The following is a 24,289-nucleotide window of genomic DNA, read 5'->3' on the forward strand; positions in this document are numbered from 1 at the left end:
TAAGATGCCCTATCGCCAGCATGTCCCGATGACTATTAGTATATGTTCCACAAGTGACAACTAGTTACACTGCCTCCACCCTTGGAGATACGGTCAAAAGTTGAGTACGCCAACGATAAGCCTCACCAGCAAGTGGCAACTCAGCGGCATTGATCCGCATCGCCTTGTCCATGCCTTTCGGGTTCATTTCGCTCATCGCATGTACAGATTCATTGAAACTAGCTGTAGTGGAATTATGTAAGGGGAGCGTGTGTTGTAAACAACTTCACTGATTTCAGTCGAGGGTCCTTACAGGTGTGTGAATTCCCCCATGCATCATTTTGTCGATCAACATACTTGCAATCTTGATCTCATTGTCGATCAGATCAATCATGGGCCTGCACACGTCGATCGGATGTCTTAGTGTCGATTAGACCTTTGAATGCATGTATCATTCTATGTAGTTGTTGAATTTTATCAAGCACGTATTGTGCTGTGTAATCACATGGCGTGGATATCAAAAGGTATACAGAAGGAGGGAGGGGACTGTCGAGCGCAGTGAACGGTGGAGCTCAGGTGGCGCACACAATCATGTTGGAAATCGTACTAATGACAGTGAACCGGTGGGTCGTTGGCAGGTACTCAGTACAGTAGTTTATAACTGCAGTCAACAGTGATGACAACGATAATGATAACGAAAGAACGAAAGAGCTCAAAGGTATGTAACAACATTCCCAGATGTGAAGATATTCCAAACTCAATTATTCTAGGAGGCTCCCACAACATCTGGCGCAGTAGCCATTCTCAAAGATCTAAGATACCTGTTGACTTCAACCCAGCTCAAACCATATACATTTGTAACTTGGTCGACACAAGGGAGCCAGGCAGAAATAATGCGAGCGATAGTTTCAGCATCTGTTGTTTGAGACTCGGATAAGTCTAGATCCAATGATCGTAGGGAGGTATGTTGTATTGGCTCAGCATCAGGATCGATGTCGATAGTTACAAGATTGATTGGAACTCGTAGTGTATGCAATCATGGACATAGACCGAGCGCTGTGAATAATCCACGGAGGGAGACTTCAGAAGAAGAAGCATAGTCGCCTGAGTCATTGATTTCCAAAGTGCGGATGTGCGGCCAAGTGGACATGGCTTGCAAGAGCATGTCATTATCCAGGTAGATGCAGGAATTATAAAATGTGAGCCTCAGGGGTCGGAGCTGCGTAAAGCAAAGGAAATGCGGAATTGGTGTCAAAGGCTCGCTGTTTGGGGGTACACGGTATCCGTCATTAAGAGAATAAATGGTGATTTCCTCTAGAGTCTGACACGCTTTGCAGCGGGACAGAGCATGAAAGAGTTGCTTGGCTTCTTCTGGAGAGATACATTTGGCTCTAAACTCGAACTCTTTCAGCGAGGGAAATTGCGAGTGTTGCATGACTGTGATGATATCTGCAGCATAATAGATGTCTTGAAAGGAAAGACTTGTGATGTTGAGGATTGATAGATCCACGATGTCTCGTTTTGACAGCGAAGGAGGGTCACAACATCCTTGCTCAATTTGAGAAGAGTAGCGAGGGAGGAGAGGTGCTTCCATGTTGCCCAGTCAAGCATTGGACAAGAAAGAGTTACAAGCCGCGTGCACCAATGAATCCTATCGGATAGCAATGACATCTGATTTGCTATGCTGTCAACCAGGAGCCATTCAGGAGTATAGATACATAAATGCTCCAGAGCAATGCAACATGTCACAAAAGATTGCAGACCCTCGTCGATGCCCAATAGATGACATCAGTGCAGCATGTGAGGCAGAAAGAGGTTCAAATATACGGTGGTAAGACTTAATGACTTCAGCCCCGGAAATATGCATGCCTCGGCGGGGATGACAGAGAGAAGGTACGGATGTTCAGATTGTATCTTCAATTTGCATATGCAGGAGGAGTGACGCAGAAATTGAGGGACCTCATGGGCAGATAATGGCTCAACGCCTTTCGTCCAGGGTTCATTGCACTATTATGTAGACGCTCGGTGAGCCGAAAAGAAACGAACAAAGCGTAATGAAGTCGTGCACTGACCCTTATACTACTATGATATATCAGTGAATGTAACCTCGCTACACAGCCTAGCAGTGCTTCCAACCCATGGATTTCAGTCCACAGCAAATCCATCGCAGGCTCGTGGAAGATTTTGCATGTCCTTGCAAGCGCTGCAAGCGATTTCTGGGTCGATGTTTTTTGAGTAGGTGGTACATAGGCGAATATCTCTAGGAGGACTTCAGGAACAAGTAAAGCCTGATGCATCACTGGGGTACGGTAGGTCAGAACTCAAAACAAGGGTTTATGTAAATCTAGAAACATTGCCCATGTGGGTGTTGTTACCTGCTATTTTCAGAATTCCAGTCAAGATATCGATGTGGGCTATATATACACGTAGTATGAATACAATTTATATTTATTGCCAAAAATGTGGACACTCCATGAATCATTAATCATTGTTCAGTGCATCACTTGAACATTTCGTCAACTTCCATTTCGCTGCGTGACTTCTCGCAGAGCAGAGGTATAAATTTCTCAATATAAGTCAGGTTTGGGGTGAACGGTAACGAGAGCTGTACACATCTTGTAAGCAACGACGCAGACTGATTAATGCCAAGACCAATCGTGAAAAGACCCAAAGTTTGGATCAAGTCCCAAATCAAGCATATATATCACATGCGTCCAGTCGAAGTGCACACCACTGCGGCTGGAGTGGGATGGCATTGATGCCGCACTGTACCATCCTGTACCTGACGTCGTAAGACTATACCGTTCATCTGTCATCGAGGTACTTCCACATCAAGAAACACTACTTATGTGCAAATGAGGAGAGGAAGTGCCCCGGTGACGTTGAGTGCAGCGCCAGTGGGCTGCTTCTCACTCCAGAAAATTTCTGCTGATGATGCAGCGCGTGGCCACACGATCAGGTCGACATCTTGGAGACCAGACTGTCCACTCCATAGAATCTGCTCGCCTGCAGATTGGTCAGAAAGGTTGATTTAACCTCGAGACTAGATTGTGTTTACCTCCAACAACAAGTTCATACTGCGCCTCAGTCAAGTTTGCCAATGGATGAAAGATATATGCCTAATGAGACATTGTGAGATGTGTGGCTATCCTCAACATTCATACTTACCTCGGACTAGCTTCTGAAGGGGTCGCACCAGCGATTTCTGTTCTCACAAGGAATGTCAGTTCAGATCGAGTATATTTGACAAGATGAAGACCAACCTAATTGGGTCGTCTCCCAGTCCCTCACCAGCACCACAATCCTAGGATAATAAGGCCATTATATTCTATAAACGGACTCGTCAACTAACCAGGTAGAAGTGATTTGATGGTGCTTGGATGATCCTAAAGCTCCTTGCCACCCCTGCAGCATCCACAGAAGAAATTCAAATCCTTTCAATAAAGTTGAATCAGCAAAGTCAAATCATGATATTATGATACTTACATCACAATAGTTTGGTTTGAGAGCGTAGTAGTCTAGTCTAAGACCATTTCTGAACAACCGTTTCCATTCAATACCATCATTCAAAGGAAGAAACACGGCACATACCTTCCCATACGACAGGCGTCTTTCCATGGGCAATCAGTGCACCGCAAGTGGTCTGTGTGAACGTGTCAAGAACACAGTTCAGCGTCATGCCAGTGCTGTTGCTGCTGCGTTAGGTAGTCGTCGGCGTAAAATTTTGCTAATTTCATTGCCCTGGTGCTGAAATAGTACAAAGGAAGGATCTTTGCGATGTCAGTAAGCAAGGAAACAGCGACCTCTGAGAATGTAAAACAAAGCTGGCCAGCAAGGGGCTCGTTGGCGAAGTTTGTCCACGGGCTAGCGTCAAAGCTCGCAACATATTCAGTGTAAGTGGTTACAATGATAGCAGCGTAGCCGTGTGTATCTATTTCCTGGTAGAATGTTCAGTCCATTGATTGATTAGTACTGACCATCATAACATCGATACCTCTCTGCGGAGAAACCATCAGCAAACAAAAGACCGTGATAAAGGGAGAGGTACTGCATGATGTATTGAACATCATGCATCATTCGCTGTGTAAACGTCTTGAGGAGAGTACTATGCACTGTTGATGGTAAGCTCGGGATACTGCGTAGCTTCAAGTTCAGATGACAGCGATAACCGATGCGAGTAGCCCACTTATAAGTGATGCCAAATCAAGGGTTGCAGTCATTATTATTATTATGTGATCCTGACTATAGAGGAATGTTCGAGAATACAGGACTTGGTTCAAATGGTTTTTGTTGCACGAGAATAAGAAGTCAAGTCCATACAGACAGACATGATGGTAAGCCAGACTCAAGACATTAGTCGGGAGATGATGCATCAGGCTGTGAGAGGTAGAGCTGGCCTTTGATGTATTCATCTACCTGCTGAGAGGACGGTTTATAGTCCTCAATGGACCAGCAATTCAGATAAAACTCCAATGGCTATCAATGATCGCGAGAAACTGGATGCCACAGTTTTGTTCCAAGAGAAATTGCTTGTGTGTCTTGCTTGAACTCGGAGTAGGGTGGTTTGCCTGCCAATATCTACACCTAAATGAATATATGTCGCTATTTGATATTGGGATCATGATTGTGCCTTCTTCGGGAATTGCAAGAAGTTCGGGTGCTATTCAAGCCATTCAAGGCAGTGAAATATGACGGGCCCGCAAACTCCACAACTATAACGGAGGGACCAAAGTCGGATAGATGAGCTCTCCCATCAGATGAGATGAGGACATTGGACTGCAGATGTGAACATCATCAGTAATAAATTCAGGAAAACCCTCTTCTCACCCCAGTAAGGTCGCCGTGAACAACAGAGCATGAGTGAATTGAGCAAAAGAACCATTACCAACTATATTGCAAACCTAAGCTAGTCACTCACGGTGTCGAAGACCCGCAGAAATTTCACTGAGATGCGAAGGTATGAGTACACTTTCAGACAGATCATTGCATACAGGACACACCAGTTGGAAACAATTGATTATGGACAAGGTTTCGCCATGGGATTCCAGATAACTTGAAAGCGATCCATTGTCATACCAGGGGCAAACCAAGGCAACGAATTGGCCAAAGCCTGATACAGTGCCGTACAGTGGGACGATGTATCGTGTAAGTCTCGACCAAACCTTGAGCTCACGGCGAAGCCTCTATAACAACCAATAAGCAACACTGAATTGTATGGAGCACGCTGATGCACCCTACTTTTTTTTCTTGGCATCTTCTTCATCTAGTGCTTGATTCCTGGTTGACTTCACAGCTACCTGTGTCTTCATCAAAATCAAACATGGAAATCGGGATGCACTTACTACGATAATACTAGCATTCCCTTTCCATGTGCATCGCCAGACGTCACTCAGGCCTCCGAAAAAAGTGGCCAGTTAAATCTGGATGGCTATACATTCTGAAGTCAGCCTCAGTGCCATAGTATCTGGCTGAGGTCTTACCAGTTTGTTGGATCATCGAGTGGGGAATTGACTGCAGAGAACTGCTGGGAGACAATGACGTTGCCCGAAATTGAAGAGCAAAGTTAGAGTTTGTGTCCACTGACTTTTGGTGTGGATTTGTGGTGAATAGTGTTGGATATGTGCAATTTATGGTCCGTGTTTGGGTCTGACTCGCCAGCCAGCCTTTCTGAGGATAGAAAACAAAGAATAAACTAGCACCACGAAATAATACTGATCCATACTGCATCACTGCGCATGGAGTGATGCGTAGAAACACGCGGTAAAGACAGCTTGGTGTACGTAAATGATCTTTCTTCGTGGAGCGCTAGGTGAGTCACCACGTTGCAATTGGGCCATGTTTGATTATAATTTATAACAGAGGTAATCTAAGTTGCGTGTGCACCTCTTGTTCTATACACATTAAAGGAGGGTTCGTGATCGTCGATTTAGAACAATTAACTTGTGGAATCCAATTGCAAGATTCTATTGTCATCCTTGCTAATGATTATCGCCGACCCCTACTTCATCAGTGAACTGATGGAAACGTGAGAAAGCCATATATGACAATATATAGCACACATTCAGCAACATCAGCATAATTCTGCTATCGGCCGTTACATTGTGATGCTTGGCTTTATAGAGGAAAGCAGAGGTTCGAATTCACATGCACAGGTTTGGAACTTGCCAAAGGCTCATGGATCACCTAAACTCGAGATCGAGAGGTAGGTGGTGCAAAATTTGAGTTTCCATCTCGATGAATCATACCCACCACTTCCGGAACAAGGTCCACAATTCTGAAGATCAGAGCAGAAATCGCTACCTTGTAGAGACCAACTATTTGTCCACAGTTCGAGCTCAAACCGAATGATATCCTGATTGGGTCCATCGGTCTGACCGCTTTGAATTTATAATGTAGCTCTGTCGGGTATCATTGGCTACTCCATACAAAACTGCTGTAACATCTCGTTGAAGCAATAATGTGTGCACCGATTGCTTGAGAACCAAATTAAATGCTACCTTGAACCTTTGGCCCGTCTGCTCTGAATACAGATATTACGCCCAGAAGTCAGTATTTTATAGTCATTGATATTGTGCGCCAACCGTGCAAGAATTGACTTATATGCTTGAATTTGGGTCTTTCGAACATCTGCTCCGAATGTTCAATCTCAGTCAGTTGAGTATTACTGGACACACAGTATGAAATTGCTTAAGATGTACATCCACAACGCACTTTTATGGCATAGTCGACTTGACTAGCAGCTTGACAATGTATCCCACGTATGATGACCAAGGCTGTGATGTCGCTATGTTCTACAATTGCTATGACCTCACAGGCCTATTAACTTAATGTTCCCACCTCATTATAGGTGAGATTGCGGGTCTGTGTGCCCCTACTTAAGTAATTATATGTATGTGCATTTGTCAGCCTCGGTTATTCCATTGGCTGTTAGAATAACTATTTTATCACTTTGCAATAACTGAGCATTCATGCCAACCTTTCATTAGGTAAATTTTAATTTTGGAAAGTCCATAGACAAAGATTACATCTTAACTGGCCAGTATGTCATGAACATGGATGTGATTTTGGTATGTTAGACAGCTCTTGTCACCTGACAAGTAAAACCAGGCTGACTTATGAGTGAAGTAAATACTCTGAAATACGTAAATCACCCTTGTCACACTTTGTTTTGTATGATCACACATCCACGATTCCATCTGCAGACAGGAATCATGCATTGGAAATTTTGGCACTGTGCTGGTGTATATTTTATGCCCTGTGAGCAGAATGAATACTAAGAAATAGCATATATTAACCTTGTCATGCTAATTTTTGTCCCCTCGCACATCTATACTTCCCATCTGTGATGATAGGAATGACAAGTGGGATTTTGTCACTTCCAATGTATACAATATTTGTCTTTCATCAGAATAAAAATGACGACATCTACATGTCATCGCCGTCGCACTGCTTTTCAACTAAGGGTCATCCACCACCACTGACAGCTCATTTATCATTCAACAGCCTTAGTACACTGCTTGCGACCATGTCCCAAAAAATAGTGGCTGTGCCTGAACACCATGGAGTTATCACTTAGTACTTTGACTGAGAACTCAACAGCTAAGCGTCATTTCCTACCAAGGTACTTCACTCACCATTCAACAGCCTTCACATATACTTGGCCCATGCATCAAAGTAATTGGGTGCCTTTGCGCCCTGCAAGGGTAATATCTATGTGAGCATTTGGAATATTGGTGATTCAGCTTTTCAATCCAACAATACTGTGATTGTCAGGCAAAGTAAGGTATTTACACAGACCTCTTGAGGCCACAAGGAATTTGGACTTTGAATTCAATGGTCTTGTCATTTGCTTTCATTTTGTGAGTCCACTACATTGTGGTGATTGTCGTGAAGACTTCCTTCAATTAGCCATGTGCATCATGGCAGTGTGATGCAAACTTTAATATGAGATCCTTTCAGTCCAATTTCAGCCCTGCAGGTGGGCGTTTCATACATCCAATCACATGAGGGCAAGTCATCGAGCCATGACATTATCAAACTACGACTGCAAGAAAGTTATACGAAAGCAGGACAATAAGATAATAATATGTTCCTAGTTCGAATCTAAAGCAGTGTCATCGCGGCGCGCCCTCTGCCTCGCAAGAGTGTTCACAGACATGCAGGCCTTCGTTGCATTGCTAAGGTCCTCATGGCGACTCCTGCCAAAAACTTTCCTATGAAACAACTTGAGATCATCAATTGAGATTTGTGGTAAGAATAGATAGTGTACCTAGTCCACCACTCCAGGAGTTTTTTGACTCTGTGCTGCACTTCTCGGCCAGGAGGCTTTTCGAAGAAATCTACTATGGTCTGCCAGAATTGTATGTAGTCGAAGTCACCATCAACCGACCGCCACAAGGTAACGGATGAAAGCGCAAATCGCACCTACCCGTGGAATCATCACTTACCATTGATCACAACAAAATTATCATCATGGCTTACCTGACAGGCAATGTATGCAATAGACCACAGAGTAACTTTGTCTATCTTGATAATTTGCGCTACGTGTTTCTTGACCTTGATTCCTGAGAGTGCTTTCTTCGCTCGCCTGTTGTTCTCGACAACATCTGCACCATCGCCATCACCCTCAATGTCCTTTGCTGAAGACAGTGAGTTGAACCTTTATAACCCTGCAAATGAGGTAAGATTATTCCTGGGAAACTCGGGTATGGGTACAACAAACCTGTGGAAGAATTCTGCCCTTGAAGAGCCCTTCCTCCAGATCTTCTGAATTGGCGCTGTACTTTTCATACAAAAAGGTCGGAAAGGAGAGCTCTGTAACAACATAGCCCTCCAATCGATCTCGGATCCCTGTCCTTATGCTAGTAAACCGTTAGCGTTATTCAGGATGCAGAGTGTATTACTCACGTTGAGTCGTTCCAGTCAAGCTCAGCTGGGCACAGTAACATACCGCATGCATCATTGACAAATCCACGACAATGCTTATTGTCGGGGTCAACAGGAGGGTTTGGTTTCAGTTCACAATTAACCCAGTCTGAAATAAGAGTCTTGAGCTTCGATGTATCATCTCCTCGAGCACCATCAGCCCCCTGCCTGAGCTAAACACAAACTTGATGTGATAAAGCCGCATGATCGTTGATAGAGATAAAAACATACCAATTTTAACATGCACATGTAGTCATCGTGCTCCATGTTCAAGACACTCTTCACAAACCACGGCAAGGTTTGTACTAGGACATGGTAACCTACATGCAGCCTGTCTTGGCTACATAAAGAAGTCAACGAGGACACTCGCCACGAAAAAAATAATAAAGAGAAATAACTGACTCAACAGTAGCGGCCTCCGCATCGTCATCACCATCAATATCATATCTTCTGTCATTGTCGGATACGAGATCCTCAATGCTATCGAATAGAGCGACAACACGCCTGAAGCCTCTTCCTTGGGCCAGGTAGTAGTTCGTTTGCCTGATGTGTGGTAAGCAACCCGATCCAACACATGCAACTGCAAGTCATACCTTTCTTTCACAGCTCGCCCTGACTCGAGAGTCTCTATCTTCTCCTCCAGTTTGGCAATCTTGCATCTCTGCCGAGCTTGCATAAACATTACTTGAGATGATTCTGGCCCGGGAGATTGCTGAAGATTGTGGTCATTCCGTTGGTTCTCGATGGGCAGCTCGGACATGCGGCGGCTCACACTGCCTTCAGCGCTGAGCATCGTGTTGCCTTCAGCATTGAGCATCATGTTGCCCTCACTGGCACTGACAGGGTATGACATCAATAAGAGAAGGAGGAACTTGGAGGGAAGTTCGAAAAGTACTAGTAGATGAAGAAAGAGAGGTGAAGACAAGCTCAGTTGGCAGCACTCACTTTATATGCTGGTGGGCCGCCCAGACCCGTGGCTCCCTTGAGTTAGATATTGAAGGCGATCGTATGAAGTATGCTTCTTTGTGACTTACTAAAAATGGCCTAGTTCAGTGACTAATCCGACTTGAACAGTTTTTCGATGGAAGTTGTGGTGTGCCATGGTTCTAGTAAAAGAATTCCTTGGCCGGGCTAGTAGCTTGAGAGTCATGAATGGTTTGTCGACTGGGACGCATGGGTGAGCTTGCCATACTATTTGTGCTGTGCTGTTCTCTGGACCGCTGACGTGCCCGTGTGAGTAGTATAGGGCTTGCAGAAGGTGAAGGGACATCACCCGGGTCCACTGGGTGACCCTGTACTAGTAGTACTAGTAGTAGTCGGCCGGGGATGAAGGTGGGGGTGAGACCATCATACTACAAGCTTTGCTAGGATGGTGGATAAGGTCTGGGGGGCATCTTTGACCACGCGTTACTGACAGCATAGCATACCGTACATGATTCACTGGTCGTCCGAGAAATCATGGAGTCAGTCTTGTGTGCTACTAGAGCTGGTAGTAGTGTCGTCAAACATTGTATTGAAGAAAGTGGTGAAGAAATGGGAAAAGCTATGGGAGAGCTCGAGAATATATAGTAATAGCAGGTAACGGTGGATTAATGTGATGGTGGAGGTCTCAAAGTTCATGACTTCACATCCAATCACTCCGGAGTAGTACGTCTGAGGAGTGCCGCCTTAAAATGGATGCAAGTACCATTGGGCCTGAAGTTGGTACCCTCCACAACAATTTCTCCGGCTAACAAACACCATGTGAGGTCGAGATGAGCTTCGAGAAAGCCGAACATACAGGGTAGCCTGACGTCTGTTCTTCAAGTTGTCGCAGGTCTTTGAAAAATGGCTTGCAGCTGCTTGAGTCGGTCTGTCCAGTGACAGACAGACATGCTGTCAAGGCAGTAATGAGGTCGAGGAAGGAGAAATGCATGATTTGTGCGAAGTGATACAAGCTTTGAGCTTCATGCACGTCGATTGACATTCATTCAGGAGAAATCACATAGGCCTGTTGACTCACCAATGATCTTGGTGCCTGAAAGCCAATGAAAACCCGCTCGAAGACTCCAATGATGTTCCCCTTAGTTCACTGATGGAGCTGCTCTCGCACATATACTAGTTCACATTATCCTTTGTTGAGAACCCCAGAGCACCAACCGTGTCTTCCGTGGCTGCTAAGATGAAAAGAGTGTCAACAATAAAGACCCAAAAGATGATGCGAGGCCATACCTAGCTGGTCCAAAGCATTGCACACCTTCCCAGTGGGCAGCGTATCATCACATGTTCGAGAGACAACTTACTATGACTATGTGACCTACAGAGCTGTACACAGATAGGTGAAGATGGGCGAGATGAGGGGGTGGAATGGGAGCATCGAGCATGGCATTGTCTCCGATGGCAGGACTGTTGCCAGCGGCTATCTTGAGGGGACAGTGAGGTTGTGGGACATTGGAAGAAGGAAGGTCATCACGAAATTGAAAGAGCCCAGCGAAGACGTCAACTGAGTATGCTGGAGTCCAGATGGCCCAGGTGTGCAGGTTGTGATCGATCATCGGATCCGCAGATGCGGACAGTAGCAGTGTGGGATGCCGAGAGTGGCAAACCGATAGTATGAATAAGATTACATGCAGATAGCGGGAGTGTGTTGGACCACATACGTCTTTCTTCCATTGAGTTTGCGTAAATGGCAAGTATTCAAGTGATTTGGAAACTGGGAAAGTCATTTGCGTTCTACAAAGCCCTCCCCAGGCCCAACTTGAACGGGCGTCAGATCTCCATAGGTTCCTTGCAATGTTTCCAAATTGAGACAATATTTAGCCATAAATATTGGCCCATCTGCGATGCAATTCACTCGCAAAGGTATAGGTTACATAGTAGAATTTTGCCAGTCCTGCTCCTACACTGGATCATAGTGTACATGGTCATTCATGATAATATTATTGGGAATCTTCCCATACACCAGGATCACGAGGAAGCGATAGAGCAGTACCTACAACGAGAAATGCAATTGCGATAAAGAAGTAGTATATCGACCACGCATCATGCCCCTCCTGCAATGAATAAGAGAAGACTGAAGCTGCAGATGCCGGGCCGATGATCTTTGCTACTGCGACAACCACCATAACAATTCCATTGGTTGTTCCGAGTGAGGCACGATTGGGAGCGGCTGCTCTGATGAATAATGCCATGCAGGCTATGAGTTCTTCTCAGTTCAACAGAATGCAGGAAGTGCTGGATTAACATACGGAAGCACAGGACCAGGCTAGTCTTCAGCGTAAGCTGGACGACAACACACAGCCATACTGCCATACCTATTCCATAGGCCCGAGCTATAGCATTGGTCACTGGAAATAAAATGATGATGGGTATGCCAGAGCTAACACCGGTGATAAAGATAACTCTTGCACCGAAGTGATCATGTAAATGAACGTAGGAAAGCAGCTGAAATGTTCCATGTATGACACCTGATGCCGCAAGTAAAACACCGATGTGAGGAGGGTCAAGGGAAAGACCACCAAGTTCAATAGGTATCGCATAGAAAACAGGTAAGACCGAATTGAATCCCTTTTAAAACAGGTCTATGGTGGCATAACTCGCTGTCGCACTCAACACTTTCGAGGTTAGCAAGGCGCGCAGCGGAAGTGGCTTTAGTTGAACTTCTCCAGGACACCCTTCCCCAAAACCAACTATAACGTTGCTCGATGGCTGGCGAGGCTTCGAGTATGGAATCCTTTTTTAATTGGCTCCCAGAGCGGTGTTTTGCCAGTGGTAGAGACGCCCTTGTAACCACACTTAGTGTGATCCAAAGATGGGTTTTCAGGCGCTCACCTCTTTAAGACAGATATACATGACTAGCCAAATTATCGATATAGACAATGCTGAGATAGAGCATGGCAGGAGATATGGGTAGGTTTTCAGGAGTTCTGATCCCCCAAAGATGTCAGGGAATTTGTCCGCTGGTCAGGAGAGCAATCCGAGTCACGGTGGTCTAATAGATTCTGAAACTCAGCACAAGATGAGTGTACTAACAAATAGTTCAAAATTGAAAAGACTAGAGCAAACAGTGATCAGACTTCAAAATAAGTCGCGGCAAATCGGCAAATCGAACCGTAACCTATCATCCACCATACATTACAGCTGTAGAGTATGGCCATGACAGAGCAGACAGTAATTTTAGTACTACCAAAAGTTCAACAATGACTCGGAAAGCTGGGCTACTGTAACAATGGTTCTGAATGAGTTCAATGGGCTGAACCTGTCGCTGAAATTAGCTCAGGCGAAGGCATAGTCAGCAGTTGTACTGACCTCTTGAATTGATGTTCAGTCAAATGCACTATATGCTGAAAGACATTTGATTCGATCCAGGGCCTTCAAGTTCAGGTCGGGGCTGCGCCGAGTCCAAGCCAAAATCTGGAAAGCCCCACAAATTTAGACCCACGTCATTTGACATCTGTGCAAGCATCATCTGCAGTTCCACCACTATCAATGGCGCCTGACTGTCCATTTCTACAAACAGCAACAAAGTGGAAGGCCTGGGCAAGGCAGTCATGGTATCATGACTTGGCACTGGGTGTGGTCTGCTCAACTCCGCCGTCGTCAGAGGGACGTAAATCGGAATCTGAGGAACCGGAAGGCCCAGGATCAGGTACAACTTTTGACTGCAAAAGCATGAGCATCATGGCTGCATTCGCCGTGACGAGACTTACAGGCCTCTGTGATGAAGATTTAGTAGACACCTCTGGAATGACTCCCGATGTAGATCTTGCTGGAGGGCAAACACCATTGCATCTTTAATCAATTGTTGCTCATTGGCATACACATTGGTAGCGAACGGCACCGGATTTGATCCGGAGAGTCGACCTTCGACATACCGATCAATCGCACACCTCGCCTAAAGATCATGCAGAATCAGTCAACGAATGCACACTAGAATATACTTTACTCACTGCTGTCACTGTCTCCGCGAGCATATCAAGAGGCATCGTATGAATCGAGGACCTCATTTCTTCATCACAGAGTGGCGATTTCTTGCTTTCATACCAGTGCTTGATATGAGTCTCTTTGACAGCTTTATTTGAGAAGACAACAATGTTGGTAGATGTCTCAGTCTCCTCTATACCGTGCAAATAGTATTCGAAGGGCTGGTTTGCATCGTAGATAACTGCCCTTCGTTTGTTCATATAAATCTTGCGTTCCTGTTTGGACCCGCTTGACAACGGCTCAAGTTTATGCAGGTGCACAAATTTTTCGCCCGCTTTTGCGAGCCATCTACGATCCTGCCTTAGGGCCTGAGCTACAAAGTCTTTGGTGTAGTCATTGGATGTCAATTCTGCGGCGCAGATTAGTTTATGCTGGGATGCGCACAGGGAGGTTGTTAGCACATACCACAACCAAATTTTATACTAGCTTGAAAAATGATCTCCATAATGCGCGTTGCCATCTTGGCCTTCTCATCTTTGGTGTTGTTCCTGATCCAGCTGGTAGTTGCACCGTCCATAACGAGGCGCTTCTGCGCCCAATATAGAGCCAGCTGCTGTGTTTTATCGTAGTCCTTGAGGCTACACTGGGATTGTGGATCCGGCAAGTCGGTGGTGCATCAAGCGCTCTCGGTATCATCTATCACGCTTGCTGATGCCAATGATGCTGAGCTTGGCGTGCTGCATATATATGGGTTATAGCGTGATGAATTGAATTGAATGGGTATCCCCTGCCGTCTATGAATAGAGGAATTGTCGGGGTCAAACTCAACCGGCGTAAACATTAATTGTTCTGAGGTATCCATCAGGCAGGCTTGGAAGATGGGGGAAAGTTAGAAGTTAAATCAGCGACGTTGGAAGTTAAATACTCAAGAATCAGCGACGTTGGTCGTACTATTGCAATTGGCCCCTTGTCACAGTGTACTTGTGTAAACTTACGGTGAAGTCTTGCACGAGCATCACAATACAAGCGGTGCTAGTCAGGCTTACTCAAAGGCACCATTGACAGGCGATTGCAGCCTTCTAGATATCATCTCTGGTCTGATGGAAATGTTATCGTGAATTGTGCCCCCTAAATGATCAAGATTTTGACTCACAGAACTTGAGGACGCCATGTGGTGCAACTTGAAGGTTGGCATGCGGCCTTCTGGATATCATTTCCGAGTCCGCCTGATAAAGAATTATATTCAATCAAGCCCACATAATGATCAAGCTGGGCATTTGACTCACTGATCAGCTCCATGCAGTGTAAGGTTGGAACACAATCGGTTAGAAGAAATGATGAAATGGGGATACTTACTATTGGAAGTTTCTGGAAGAATGACACAGCTCCTAGACCTATTAGGACTCGTTATGATGCTTCATGGCCAGTGAGTATTTCAATACGATGATTAGCTTTGCGCTGCCAAACATAATATTACGTACATTTCTGGATAGCGAATTGTGTTTAGACGCCGCCAAAGCCTGACAAGGTCAGCAGACTTCGATAACCAGGGGTTCTATTACATTTGCATATTGATCGACATCGGAATCAGCGAACTGTCAAGAAAAGTGCTTCGAAAATCCTTAGTACAAGGTCCAGGTTAATACAACGATATCGACGACTGCTAGGTGTTCTATTATACATGTCCGAGTCAAGTCCACATAGTGATCGACATCCGAATCAACAGTGAACCTTAAGAAACAGCCCGCGAACTCAACTTTGGATGTCGGTAATATATGTCAGCTGATGTAGTAAAACCTTCAATGCTTCGCAAAGTCTGACAACACAATTCAGAATGTCAAGCTTCTTAGTCACAATAAAGCCGCCACGTACATTCAAATCAAGTTACATAAAATGTACACGCAGTTACAGCGATATGATGAACACAAAATAAATTATACATTTGAGTCATCGGACGGGCAGGCTGAACTGCCACGAGATGCGGTGATTGCAACAGATTCCTCATCGGAGGAACTTTCACACCAAGGTCCAGCCTCATTAGAGTCAAACCTAGAACCTGTGCTTGCTATTGCCATGACTGCAGCGTCCTGAAGCATATTTCGGATGCAACCAATCTGCACATCAACTCCACTCAACTGTGTCTGGCATAGCTCGGTTTCGTCTTCAAGGATTGACTTTATCAAATCCAGTTCACGAGAGCGAAGGCGTTGGTATCGCAACCTCGCAGCAATAGCTCGCCGAGTGATCCAAGAGAGCTCGAGCATGCGCTTGTTGAGGTAGATTGTAGCTGCAGAGGAGGGGGTAGATGTGAAGTTCCACTTTGAAAAATACATGAGAACTGGAAATTCGCAAGCGAACGCTCAAATGGACTGACCATCGTTTGCAAGGTCTTTAACCTCTTCGTGGGCAAATCGCAATCCTCGTCCTGTTTGCTGTTCTGGAATAATGTGTACTGAACAGGGTGTCTATGAGGATCGCAAGCATGACATTTTCCCAAATTAAAGGTGTGAGCCCACTCGAGACGAAGTCCAGAGTTGTCAGCAGACAAAATGGGAGAGCCTATACTCTTGGCAGGAGAGCTATTGGTGGCAATAGATGTGGGGGGGGTGGATCCTGCATTCGACTGGGTTTTGCTGGGATACTATGTATGAGTGGACGTGAAACAACTTGAACATATCGTTGAATAAACAAACCTAAAATTGGAGTCAGAGGAGTTGGACAAGGAATTGCTCTTTGATTCGGGAGAGCTACTCATTGCGAATGGTCTGGCGGTTGACCTATAATACAGCGTGAGAGGAGGTTTGAATGTAAACTTACTCGATGTGACCAGCAGCAATGAACAAACGATTTTCATTGGCTGACCGGATAGCACGTGTGAATATTACTTTCAAAGCCACAAACCCTTGGTTCGAATTTGAGGCAGTTCGATCCACCTCGGTTCGTTGCACCTCGTTCAGGACAGATTATCAACTGTCAACCGAGTTTAGATATGATGTGATCGTGACAATGTGACACCTTGTGACAGTAGTACTCGCGTGTATGCCAAAGCTGCCACAAATGTGTTCAGAAGTCTTGACGGACCTCATCCAATATTGTGAGGTATGTTCATGTTTCAGTTAAAAATACAATAACATTGATGCAAATCTCAAGCAGCACATGAAAAGGGTTTACCCACTCCTCTTCCGCGTCACCATGGATATTGTATCTGCACAGGCCGCCTCCTCTAGTATACCCTGCGAGTGCGGACATTTTGGGGTGCAACTCAACGACGTGCAATGCCTTTGTGAGTCTGGTGTTCTGCATTCGGAGATCTTGCAGCAGCATATCTTACGCTAGTCATGGAGATACCCCTCTATCCAACTACTAGTATAAGCCGTATGTGTTTCGAACTTTAAGTGTGATATGTTTTTGATATTCCGCATTTAGATACCTTCATGCTCTAGCCATGGAAAAAAGTATACAGAAAGATTGTTCTTGTATTTATGATGGAACATCTAATCTCCCCCCATCCAAGGAACTTAATCCAAACCATAAACGCGTCTCTGCCATTTACTTTGGATAACACGTACATATACTTCGAATACCCCTTACGAGCACATAACTTATCATAATATATTTGTCTATATTTAGAGCGCTCTCGATTGGGGTTGTGATCCCTGCAATGTAAGGGTTCATTATTGAATAGTCTAGTCTGTCTATTAAAACTCTCAGGTTGCAGGCTCTACGGAGGCATGCTCTTGTGCTTTCATTCCCCGCCAGAAGCTCACAATCACAAAGTCACTTGCAATGTGTGCAGACCCTGGACACTACTTTACCTGATATTCTTCGGATTCGTGGGTGCATCAAGTTTTTAGCAGCTTTACGTAGGATGTCCGATATGTGCTGTTCATCTGACATTAATATTTCTTATAGGTTGGCGTTGCATGTCAGATTCGATGCATCAAGTTCTGATCACGCACACAGGTGAGCGCCAGATACCCGCTGTATGTTTGTGGACTAAACACCAAATGAAAGCCTATGCATGCTCCATCTTTTGACATCATCAGTGACCTCGGACATGTGTATAGGTTGCATGACGGTGGCTCATGGTTTCCATTCAAGTGTTCATTTGCATTACTGGTCGAAATTTTGTTCGATGGCTTCACAACCTGAGCGCTCGTGATTCAAAGGGCTTTCTAAATACATCGCTGCCCATGCATGTCTATATATGTATGTGTGGTTTCCGCCAGTGCACGGTTGCCGACTTGCACGCAGTAAGCGATATCAAAGCTTACATTGCAAGAGAGTTAGTTATGTCTAATATCAGGCAGCTCAGGTAATGCATCTACCCCTTTAGCATTTGACAATCTTCGTCAAACTCATGAAGCTTAATGAGTGTCGATGTTTGTAAATGCTATTGCAGCTGCTGAAGATGTCCTTATCACTGCCGACCTCTGCATGTTCTTCCAAAATTTTCACACCAGTTTCCAGAGGCCTGATACTGTGCCAGATAAGCTGATTCCTTTTACCATCAGTAATGGTCTGCTCACCAGCATTTGTGCAGTTATATCCTTCATTTCTGTATGTAACACATTATTAATGGCTTTGTATTGTGATCCTGATCTAGACGTCATACAGATTTCAGTATGGCCTGATACTTTCATCTACTTTGTGTTCTATGTCTGTCTGGGCCGTCGTAAGTATAATCAAAAATAAATATTCTGTTTGCGAGACCGACATGGTCATTTTGAGTTTGCCAGCCTGAGTGCTACTCCTTGCTGGTAATCCTTAATGCATGTAGGGGTCTCCACAGTCATTATTTGCTGATTTCGCTACAGGGAATCGAGCACCTTGCTCATGTGCAATTTGCGGATCATAACAACATTTCGATCAAGTTTGATGCTTTGCGGCAGTTCGCTCAAAATGAGGTCGGTTTCTCTCTCAGGAGCTCGTTCTGGTATCGTGCAGGAGATTGATAAGAAACCACAATACAACTAACGCAAATGGTTCGTGGCACTGTTGCTGTCTTTGAGTTTCATGACCTAACTGGCTGTTAGGATCGCTGGGCCTTCTCTGCATATTCTGGGGCACACCATACATCGCTATGCGAGGGGATGAGAGCAGGTAGAAGAGCGGGCATTTTTGCGATGTATGTAAATCCATAGCAGCATGTAATCCTAGCCTAAACAGAGGGGGTTTTCACCATTTTAGATATTCTAAACAGATGTGATAACATAGCTAATCGGCTTCGCTTAAGAGGAATAGCATGTCTATAGCCTAATCACACTCTGTTCCATGCTGAAATCTGTATGCTCGTTGGGTTCGGATTGTGAGACCTTTCCCTTTCGGTACTTTGTCTGATACATTTTGAGTCTATTTGTGGAGTACAGTTTCTGTCCATGTACATGCCCTTATATGACTAAAAAGTCGTTTCTCCAGTGAATCTGATTGGCTCATCATGCATCATTGCTCAGTCGGAGTCGGTCCGACTTCGATACACTTCATCTCGGTTCACTTCACCTCACGGCAACACTAACAGGCACTGCAACAGGTCTTAAAAACTCAAACGGCTGCTGCCTTGCCAGCAGCTCTAACATCCAATGCACACACCATCTCTTTGGACCATCATCCTTCTCTCAGTCTTGTTTTTACTGACAATGGTGTCCCAGTGTGGTGCCCTAGGTTGCTCTTGGGAGAACGCAAAGGACACGCATGGACTCAGTAGGCATCGCGCGTCCTGTTATTTGTACAAGAGACATAGCGTTCTCACAACGCAGAAGAGACGGGAGCGTGCCAAAGAAGCTTCACACGCAGTGAGTAATCTTACCAAGTAACCAGCTGTTTTCTTAACTTATGGTGTGGACTTGAACCTCAGAGAATTGGCCGTCCTAGACCAAGTGTCCCTTGCCAATTGCTAGTAGGGCAAGGAGGAGGCTCTGGCATTGGGATTTCTGATTCCTCTGGTCTCGATAACCCAGGACTCTCCCTTGACCTGGAGAATCTACAACATGATGCCGACATCAAGATGGGTGCCAGTGGTGAACACAGATTTGATGAGTCGGATGGCATTGGTTAGCATTCCTTTGAGTGGCAGACTATGAGTTTTCTTATTACCTGACAGCTTCAGAGAAACCGACACGCCATATGAGACGAATTCCGAGACCCTTCTATGCCATCGAGCCCCTCGAGGATGACCTTAATCACTCTGATAACGTCCGGAACTCGTTGAATCAAAACTTGCCTGTCGTACCAGCTCAATCCAGAATTTAGTGTGTTCTTTTAACCCTCAGAGACACGCTTCAAATGACTGTCAATTCCTTCGGTCTCTGCCGACTTTACCCTTGTCGTCCTTCGTTCGAGCCGGATAAATTTATTCCATCTGCATTACTGGCAAAGACGTGTCCAGCTGCTGCTCAAGAAGCCCATTCTCCGCCAAAGGTCTTCGCACCACCGTATCCATTTTCTAATATGACCGTCTATAGACTTATATCCTGGATGAATTCCGGTAGCAGTCGTGTGTCAGAAACTAAAGTCGCCTCCCTGGTCAAAGACGTGATTCTAGCAGAGGATTTCGACAGTAAGGACCTCCAGGGGTTTTCGGTGAGGCGGAGTCTGCGAGAATTGGACAAAGATGAGGGTGGAAAGAGAATTACCTTTCCAGATGACTGGATTGAGACTACGGTCAATATTGACATTCCAACGAAGTCGAAGGAGGATGGCCCTAGGCCCTTTTCAATTCCTGGATTTCATTTTCGCCCTCTTGTTGAAGTTGTACGTGCTGCATTTGCAGATGCTCAAGTGGGCACTTTTCACCTTATGCCTTTCAAACGTCTATGGAATGATCCTCTAGATGGCCATCAAGAACGGATATACAACGAGCTTTACATGTCTGATGCTTGGTTGGAAGCCCAGGATGATCTGCACAAGATACCGAAAGAGCCCGGGTGTTCCTTGGAGCGTGTCATCGCAGGCCTTATGTTCTTTTCGGACACCACTCACTTGGCGAACTTCAGAACTGCCAAGGCTTGGCCTCTCTATGCCTACTTTGGAAATTTGATGAAGTACATACATTCGTCGCCTACGTCGGGATCATGTCACCTTATAGGATTCCTACCTTCGGCGAGTCCTCCTGATTGCATATTTTAACCTTATTCATACACTAACTACCCTCACCAGCTTCCTGATAGCGTCAAAGACGTTTTAAGTAGCCTGCCTCGAATATCAAAAACAGGCATGGCCTCCCTTCTTACCCACTCCTGGAGGCAGTTATTCCAGGCTTGCTGGGAAATACTGATTGATGAAGAATTTTTATATGCTTATCGACATGGTATTGTTTTGAAGTGCACTGATGGAGTGATGCAGAGAGTATACCTTCAAATTTTTACATATTTGGCTGATTACCCGGAGAAGTATGTTTTTTTCATTGCGTTCTTTCAAGACATGACATGAATTATAATTTTCCAGGGCTCTAATAGCGACTATCAAGGACATGGGCTCCTGTCCGTGCCCTCGCTGCCTTGTACCAAAAAGTTTGTTCAATTGTCTCAGTCTGGCGAAGGACATGAAAAGCCGCGTAACCAGACTTCAAGTCTATGCTGCAGCGAAGATTGTCAAGGCTCATGAGTTCATTTATAGATGGGGAAGCACCGTAGACAGTGGAAAGGTCGAGGATACCCTTGGAGAAGGCTCGTGGGTTCCTATTCTGGTAGGTGCAATGGGGCTTCCTACTGTTTATGATGAACTCAAACCAGCGTCCGCGGCAGAATCAGTTTGCAGCAAAGCTCGGGCCGCTGGGCCTCGACCCATTTCGCATGCTTGTGGTGGATATCATGCACAAGTGTGAATTGGGCACCTGGAAGGCGCTATTTATGCACTTCCTGGAGGTAGTCAGCTGGTTGCTGCCCTTGATGAAAGGTATGAGGAGCTAATGAGGGGCCAAATATCTTTACCCGCTAACAAGTTGTCAATTTTGCAATTTTGCCTTAGATTTCGCCAGCTCCCAACCTTTGGGAATGGCGTTATTCACAGGTTTTCAAATAATACCTCGGAGATGAAAAGATTGGCAGCTCGTGACTTTGAAGACATTTTACAGGTTCGTTCGTGTTGTTTATTTGTCTGGAGACTCCCTCACATGCCCTCCAGTGCGCTATCCCAGTTTTTGAAGGGTTATTCCCTCCTGAACATGACATGGCTGTGCAGTCACTGCTCTATCAGTTTGCGCAGTGGCATGCACTTGCAAAGCTTAGAATCCATTCTGATTCTACCCTGGTATTTTTGGAGGAAACCTTCAAAAAACATTCCCGGATGTTGTGGAAGTTTCAAACCCACACCTGCGCTGTTTTCGATGCCAAGGAATTGCCGAAAGAGAAGGCGGCTCATCAACGAAGGTTTGCTCAGTGCTCTGAAGCTCATCATGTCGCTCCAGAATCAACTGGAGCAAGGGCTAAGAAGTTCAACTTGAATACCTATAAGTTCCACGCTATGGGGGACTATGTGAACACCATCCGGTTCTTTGGTACTACAGATTCGTTTACTACCCAAATTGTATGTACTAATATTCTAAATTCTATTGGTATGTACCTGACATCTTTCTACAGGGCGAGCTTGCACACCGAGCTTTAAAGGTGTTCTATCCACTAACCAGTAAGCTAGACACTGTGGCGCAATTAGCCAAGCACAAGCACAGGTGCCGCGTGCTATGGCGGGTAGCAGAAGCAGGGGGTACAACCCCCTCCCTTACTCAATCACTCATCGATGTCCCTTCCTCTGGAAAGCATTACTGTATCACCACCAGTCAGAATCATCCAGTCAGTCTATTCACATTCATTCGACAACATGATGGCGATCCGGCTCTCAGGGTAGATATACATAAGTCTCATTTGTTTTGCAAGCACCTTACTCACAGTAACTATTAGAAATTTATCCCAAAACTGAAGGATCATGTGCTTTATAGGTTGCGCAAGCTAGACGTCAGCTACTGCGACCATACCTTCACAGACAAGGAGTGAAACTTAGTCATCATCCCTAACAACACAATCCACTCTGTGTTACGACAAGCGGTCGTGTGCGACTAGGATGATCTAAACAGCGACAACCACGACAGTGGTACCGAGTGCTGAGAGTCGTCGGCCTTTACAAACAAGCAAAGGTTGCGTACTCGAACGTAGCTCGTGGTGGTTAACGAGGGGTTACGCTGAGATGATAGCAGAGTTTACAGACAGTGAGAGGCGTCACTGAAGGTACGAGTCGATGTCGAGCAGGTAGCTTTAGCAGGACAAGGAGTTCAAGGATAAACCTAGTTGATTAGACTAGTTCTGGGTAGTACCTAGTAAGATTAAAGTAAGGAACATCTACTTTAATCTTCGACCTTATATAAGGCTACTCTATCGTGTCTAAGCTCAGCTCGAAGCTGGGTTCTAATCTGCTTATCTACATGAGTCAGAGATAGCGTCCATGAGGCGGGCTTCTATCGTAGATAGCGTCCATGCGGTACGCTTCCATCAGAGATAGGATCCACGTGGTATCCTTCTATCAGTACATGAGGCAACACGATGCTTGCCTTCTATCTTGATAACATAAATAGGTCTTCTAGACCTATGTCGTCATGTGTCGTCACGTGCGGTCCAGACCGCTTATCTAAGCCGGCAGTTGCCGCTTATCATCTATCATCATCTGTCATCATCTATCGTCATAGAGTCAATGATGCTCTGTTATCGTCTATAGAGCTGGTGAGGCTCCGGTGTCGTCTATAGCCGTGCGGTGGCAGAGGGCTGGTCTGCTGGCGGGGGACTCGTGCCATGTTACTGTAACACTCTGTCCAGCCCATGCAAGTGCATTATACTACGTACGACATGAGGCGCGAGTATGACATGATCAACCCACGAACGCATGCGGACGTCATGGTAGTTTCAGGGGAGACAACTCCCGACCATCCATACTGGTATGCCTGCGTATTGGGAATATATCATATGGAGACGTGGCTCAATGACGGAACTCAGCCGGTGAAGCAACACCTTGAAATTCTCTGGGTCAGATGGCTGGCCCCTTTGCAGAACCATAAATCTGGCACGAGATATACTCGTCTTCCCAAAGTCGCCTTCGTGGAGGAATCTGACACAGACACATTCAAGTTTCTTGACCCAGGGCAAGTGATCCGAGGAGTGCACTTGATTCCAGTGTTTGCTTTGGGACGTGGTGTAAGCTCGCTTTGCCACGGAAAAACATTAGCACGTCCTGGAGAGGAACTAGATGACTGGGAGGCATATTACATTGGCATGTGAGTGTAAATATCCATTCTTATGGTATACTGATACTCAACCTCTGGTGCAGATTCGTTGACCGAGATATGTTCATGCGCTATGGTCATCTTGGTGTGGGGCATCCGCCAATGATACAGAAAATGACTAGAGACTGTCTTAGTAGCCCTGCATCACCGGTGTAGAGATACAACAATTGCTGGGCACTTGTTACGCTGACCGTCGGTCGGCGTGTGCGAACTAGGATA

At 45.4% G+C, this 24,289-nt stretch overlaps 6 protein-coding genes across 6 annotated transcripts; 1 reads left to right on the forward strand and 5 right to left on the reverse strand.

Moving 5' to 3' along the window:
* Positions 1-679: 679 nt before the first annotated feature.
* On the reverse strand, positions 680-1,573 carry F5147DRAFT_821578 (uncharacterized protein; the record flags this gene model as incomplete). Its single annotated transcript, XM_041443709.1, has 1 exon — positions 680-1,573. The coding sequence occupies one exon, from the start codon at positions 1,571-1,573 to the stop codon at positions 1,016-1,018; it is 558 nt and encodes a 185-aa protein (XP_041286974.1). The 3' UTR covers positions 680-1,015.
* A 1,251-nt stretch (positions 1,574-2,824) lies between these two features.
* Positions 2,825-4,032, reverse strand: F5147DRAFT_821580 (uncharacterized protein; the record flags this gene model as incomplete). The annotated part of the gene is made up of 8 exons (XM_041443710.1): positions 2,825-2,985; positions 3,148-3,189; positions 3,243-3,283; positions 3,332-3,384; positions 3,466-3,514; positions 3,571-3,622; positions 3,644-3,910; positions 3,957-4,032. The coding sequence occupies 8 exons, from the start codon at positions 4,030-4,032 to the stop codon at positions 2,825-2,827; spliced, it is 741 nt and encodes a 246-aa protein (XP_041286975.1).
* Positions 4,033-8,071: 4,039 nt separating this feature from the next.
* Positions 8,072-9,757, reverse strand: F5147DRAFT_657584 (uncharacterized protein; the record flags this gene model as incomplete). Its single annotated transcript, XM_041434289.1, has 8 exons — positions 8,072-8,192; positions 8,249-8,403; positions 8,461-8,613; positions 8,702-8,840; positions 8,887-9,077; positions 9,136-9,244; positions 9,307-9,447; positions 9,498-9,757. 8 exons carry the CDS (start codon positions 9,755-9,757, stop codon positions 8,072-8,074), a joined length of 1,269 nt encoding a protein of 422 aa, XP_041286976.1.
* A 2,025-nt stretch (positions 9,758-11,782) lies between these two features.
* Positions 11,783-12,840, reverse strand: F5147DRAFT_721800 (uncharacterized protein; the record flags this gene model as incomplete). Its single annotated transcript, XM_041438884.1, has 4 exons — positions 11,783-11,875; positions 12,316-12,450; positions 12,499-12,591; positions 12,715-12,840. Coding segments are annotated over 4 exons (447 nt in total), but the record flags the coding sequence as incomplete, so codon positions are not given.
* A 366-nt stretch (positions 12,841-13,206) lies between these two features.
* On the reverse strand, positions 13,207-17,055 carry F5147DRAFT_657585 (uncharacterized protein; the record flags this gene model as incomplete). The annotated part of the gene is made up of 15 exons (XM_041434290.1): positions 13,207-13,296; positions 13,325-13,544; positions 13,593-13,777; positions 13,833-14,215; positions 14,272-14,444; positions 14,853-14,903; positions 14,960-15,032; positions 15,163-15,200; positions 15,288-15,361; positions 15,747-16,124; positions 16,181-16,271; positions 16,500-16,583; positions 16,624-16,663; positions 16,692-16,776; positions 16,978-17,055. The coding sequence occupies 15 exons, from the start codon at positions 17,053-17,055 to the stop codon at positions 13,207-13,209; spliced, it is 2,043 nt and encodes a 680-aa protein (XP_041286978.1).
* Positions 17,056-18,180: 1,125 nt separating this feature from the next.
* F5147DRAFT_585749 (uncharacterized protein) lies at positions 18,181-18,761 on the forward strand (the record flags this gene model as incomplete). The annotated part of the gene is made up of 3 exons (XM_041431888.1): positions 18,181-18,366; positions 18,424-18,481; positions 18,538-18,761. Coding segments are annotated over 3 exons (468 nt in total), but the record flags the coding sequence as incomplete, so codon positions are not given.
* Positions 18,762-24,289: the final 5,528 nt, after the last annotated feature.

Source organism: Suillus discolor (genome assembly GCF_016758755.1).
Source record: "Suillus discolor strain FC423 chromosome Unknown F5147scaffold_88, whole genome shotgun sequence".
Lineage (NCBI taxonomy): Eukaryota > Fungi > Basidiomycota > Agaricomycetes > Boletales > Suillaceae > Suillus > Suillus discolor.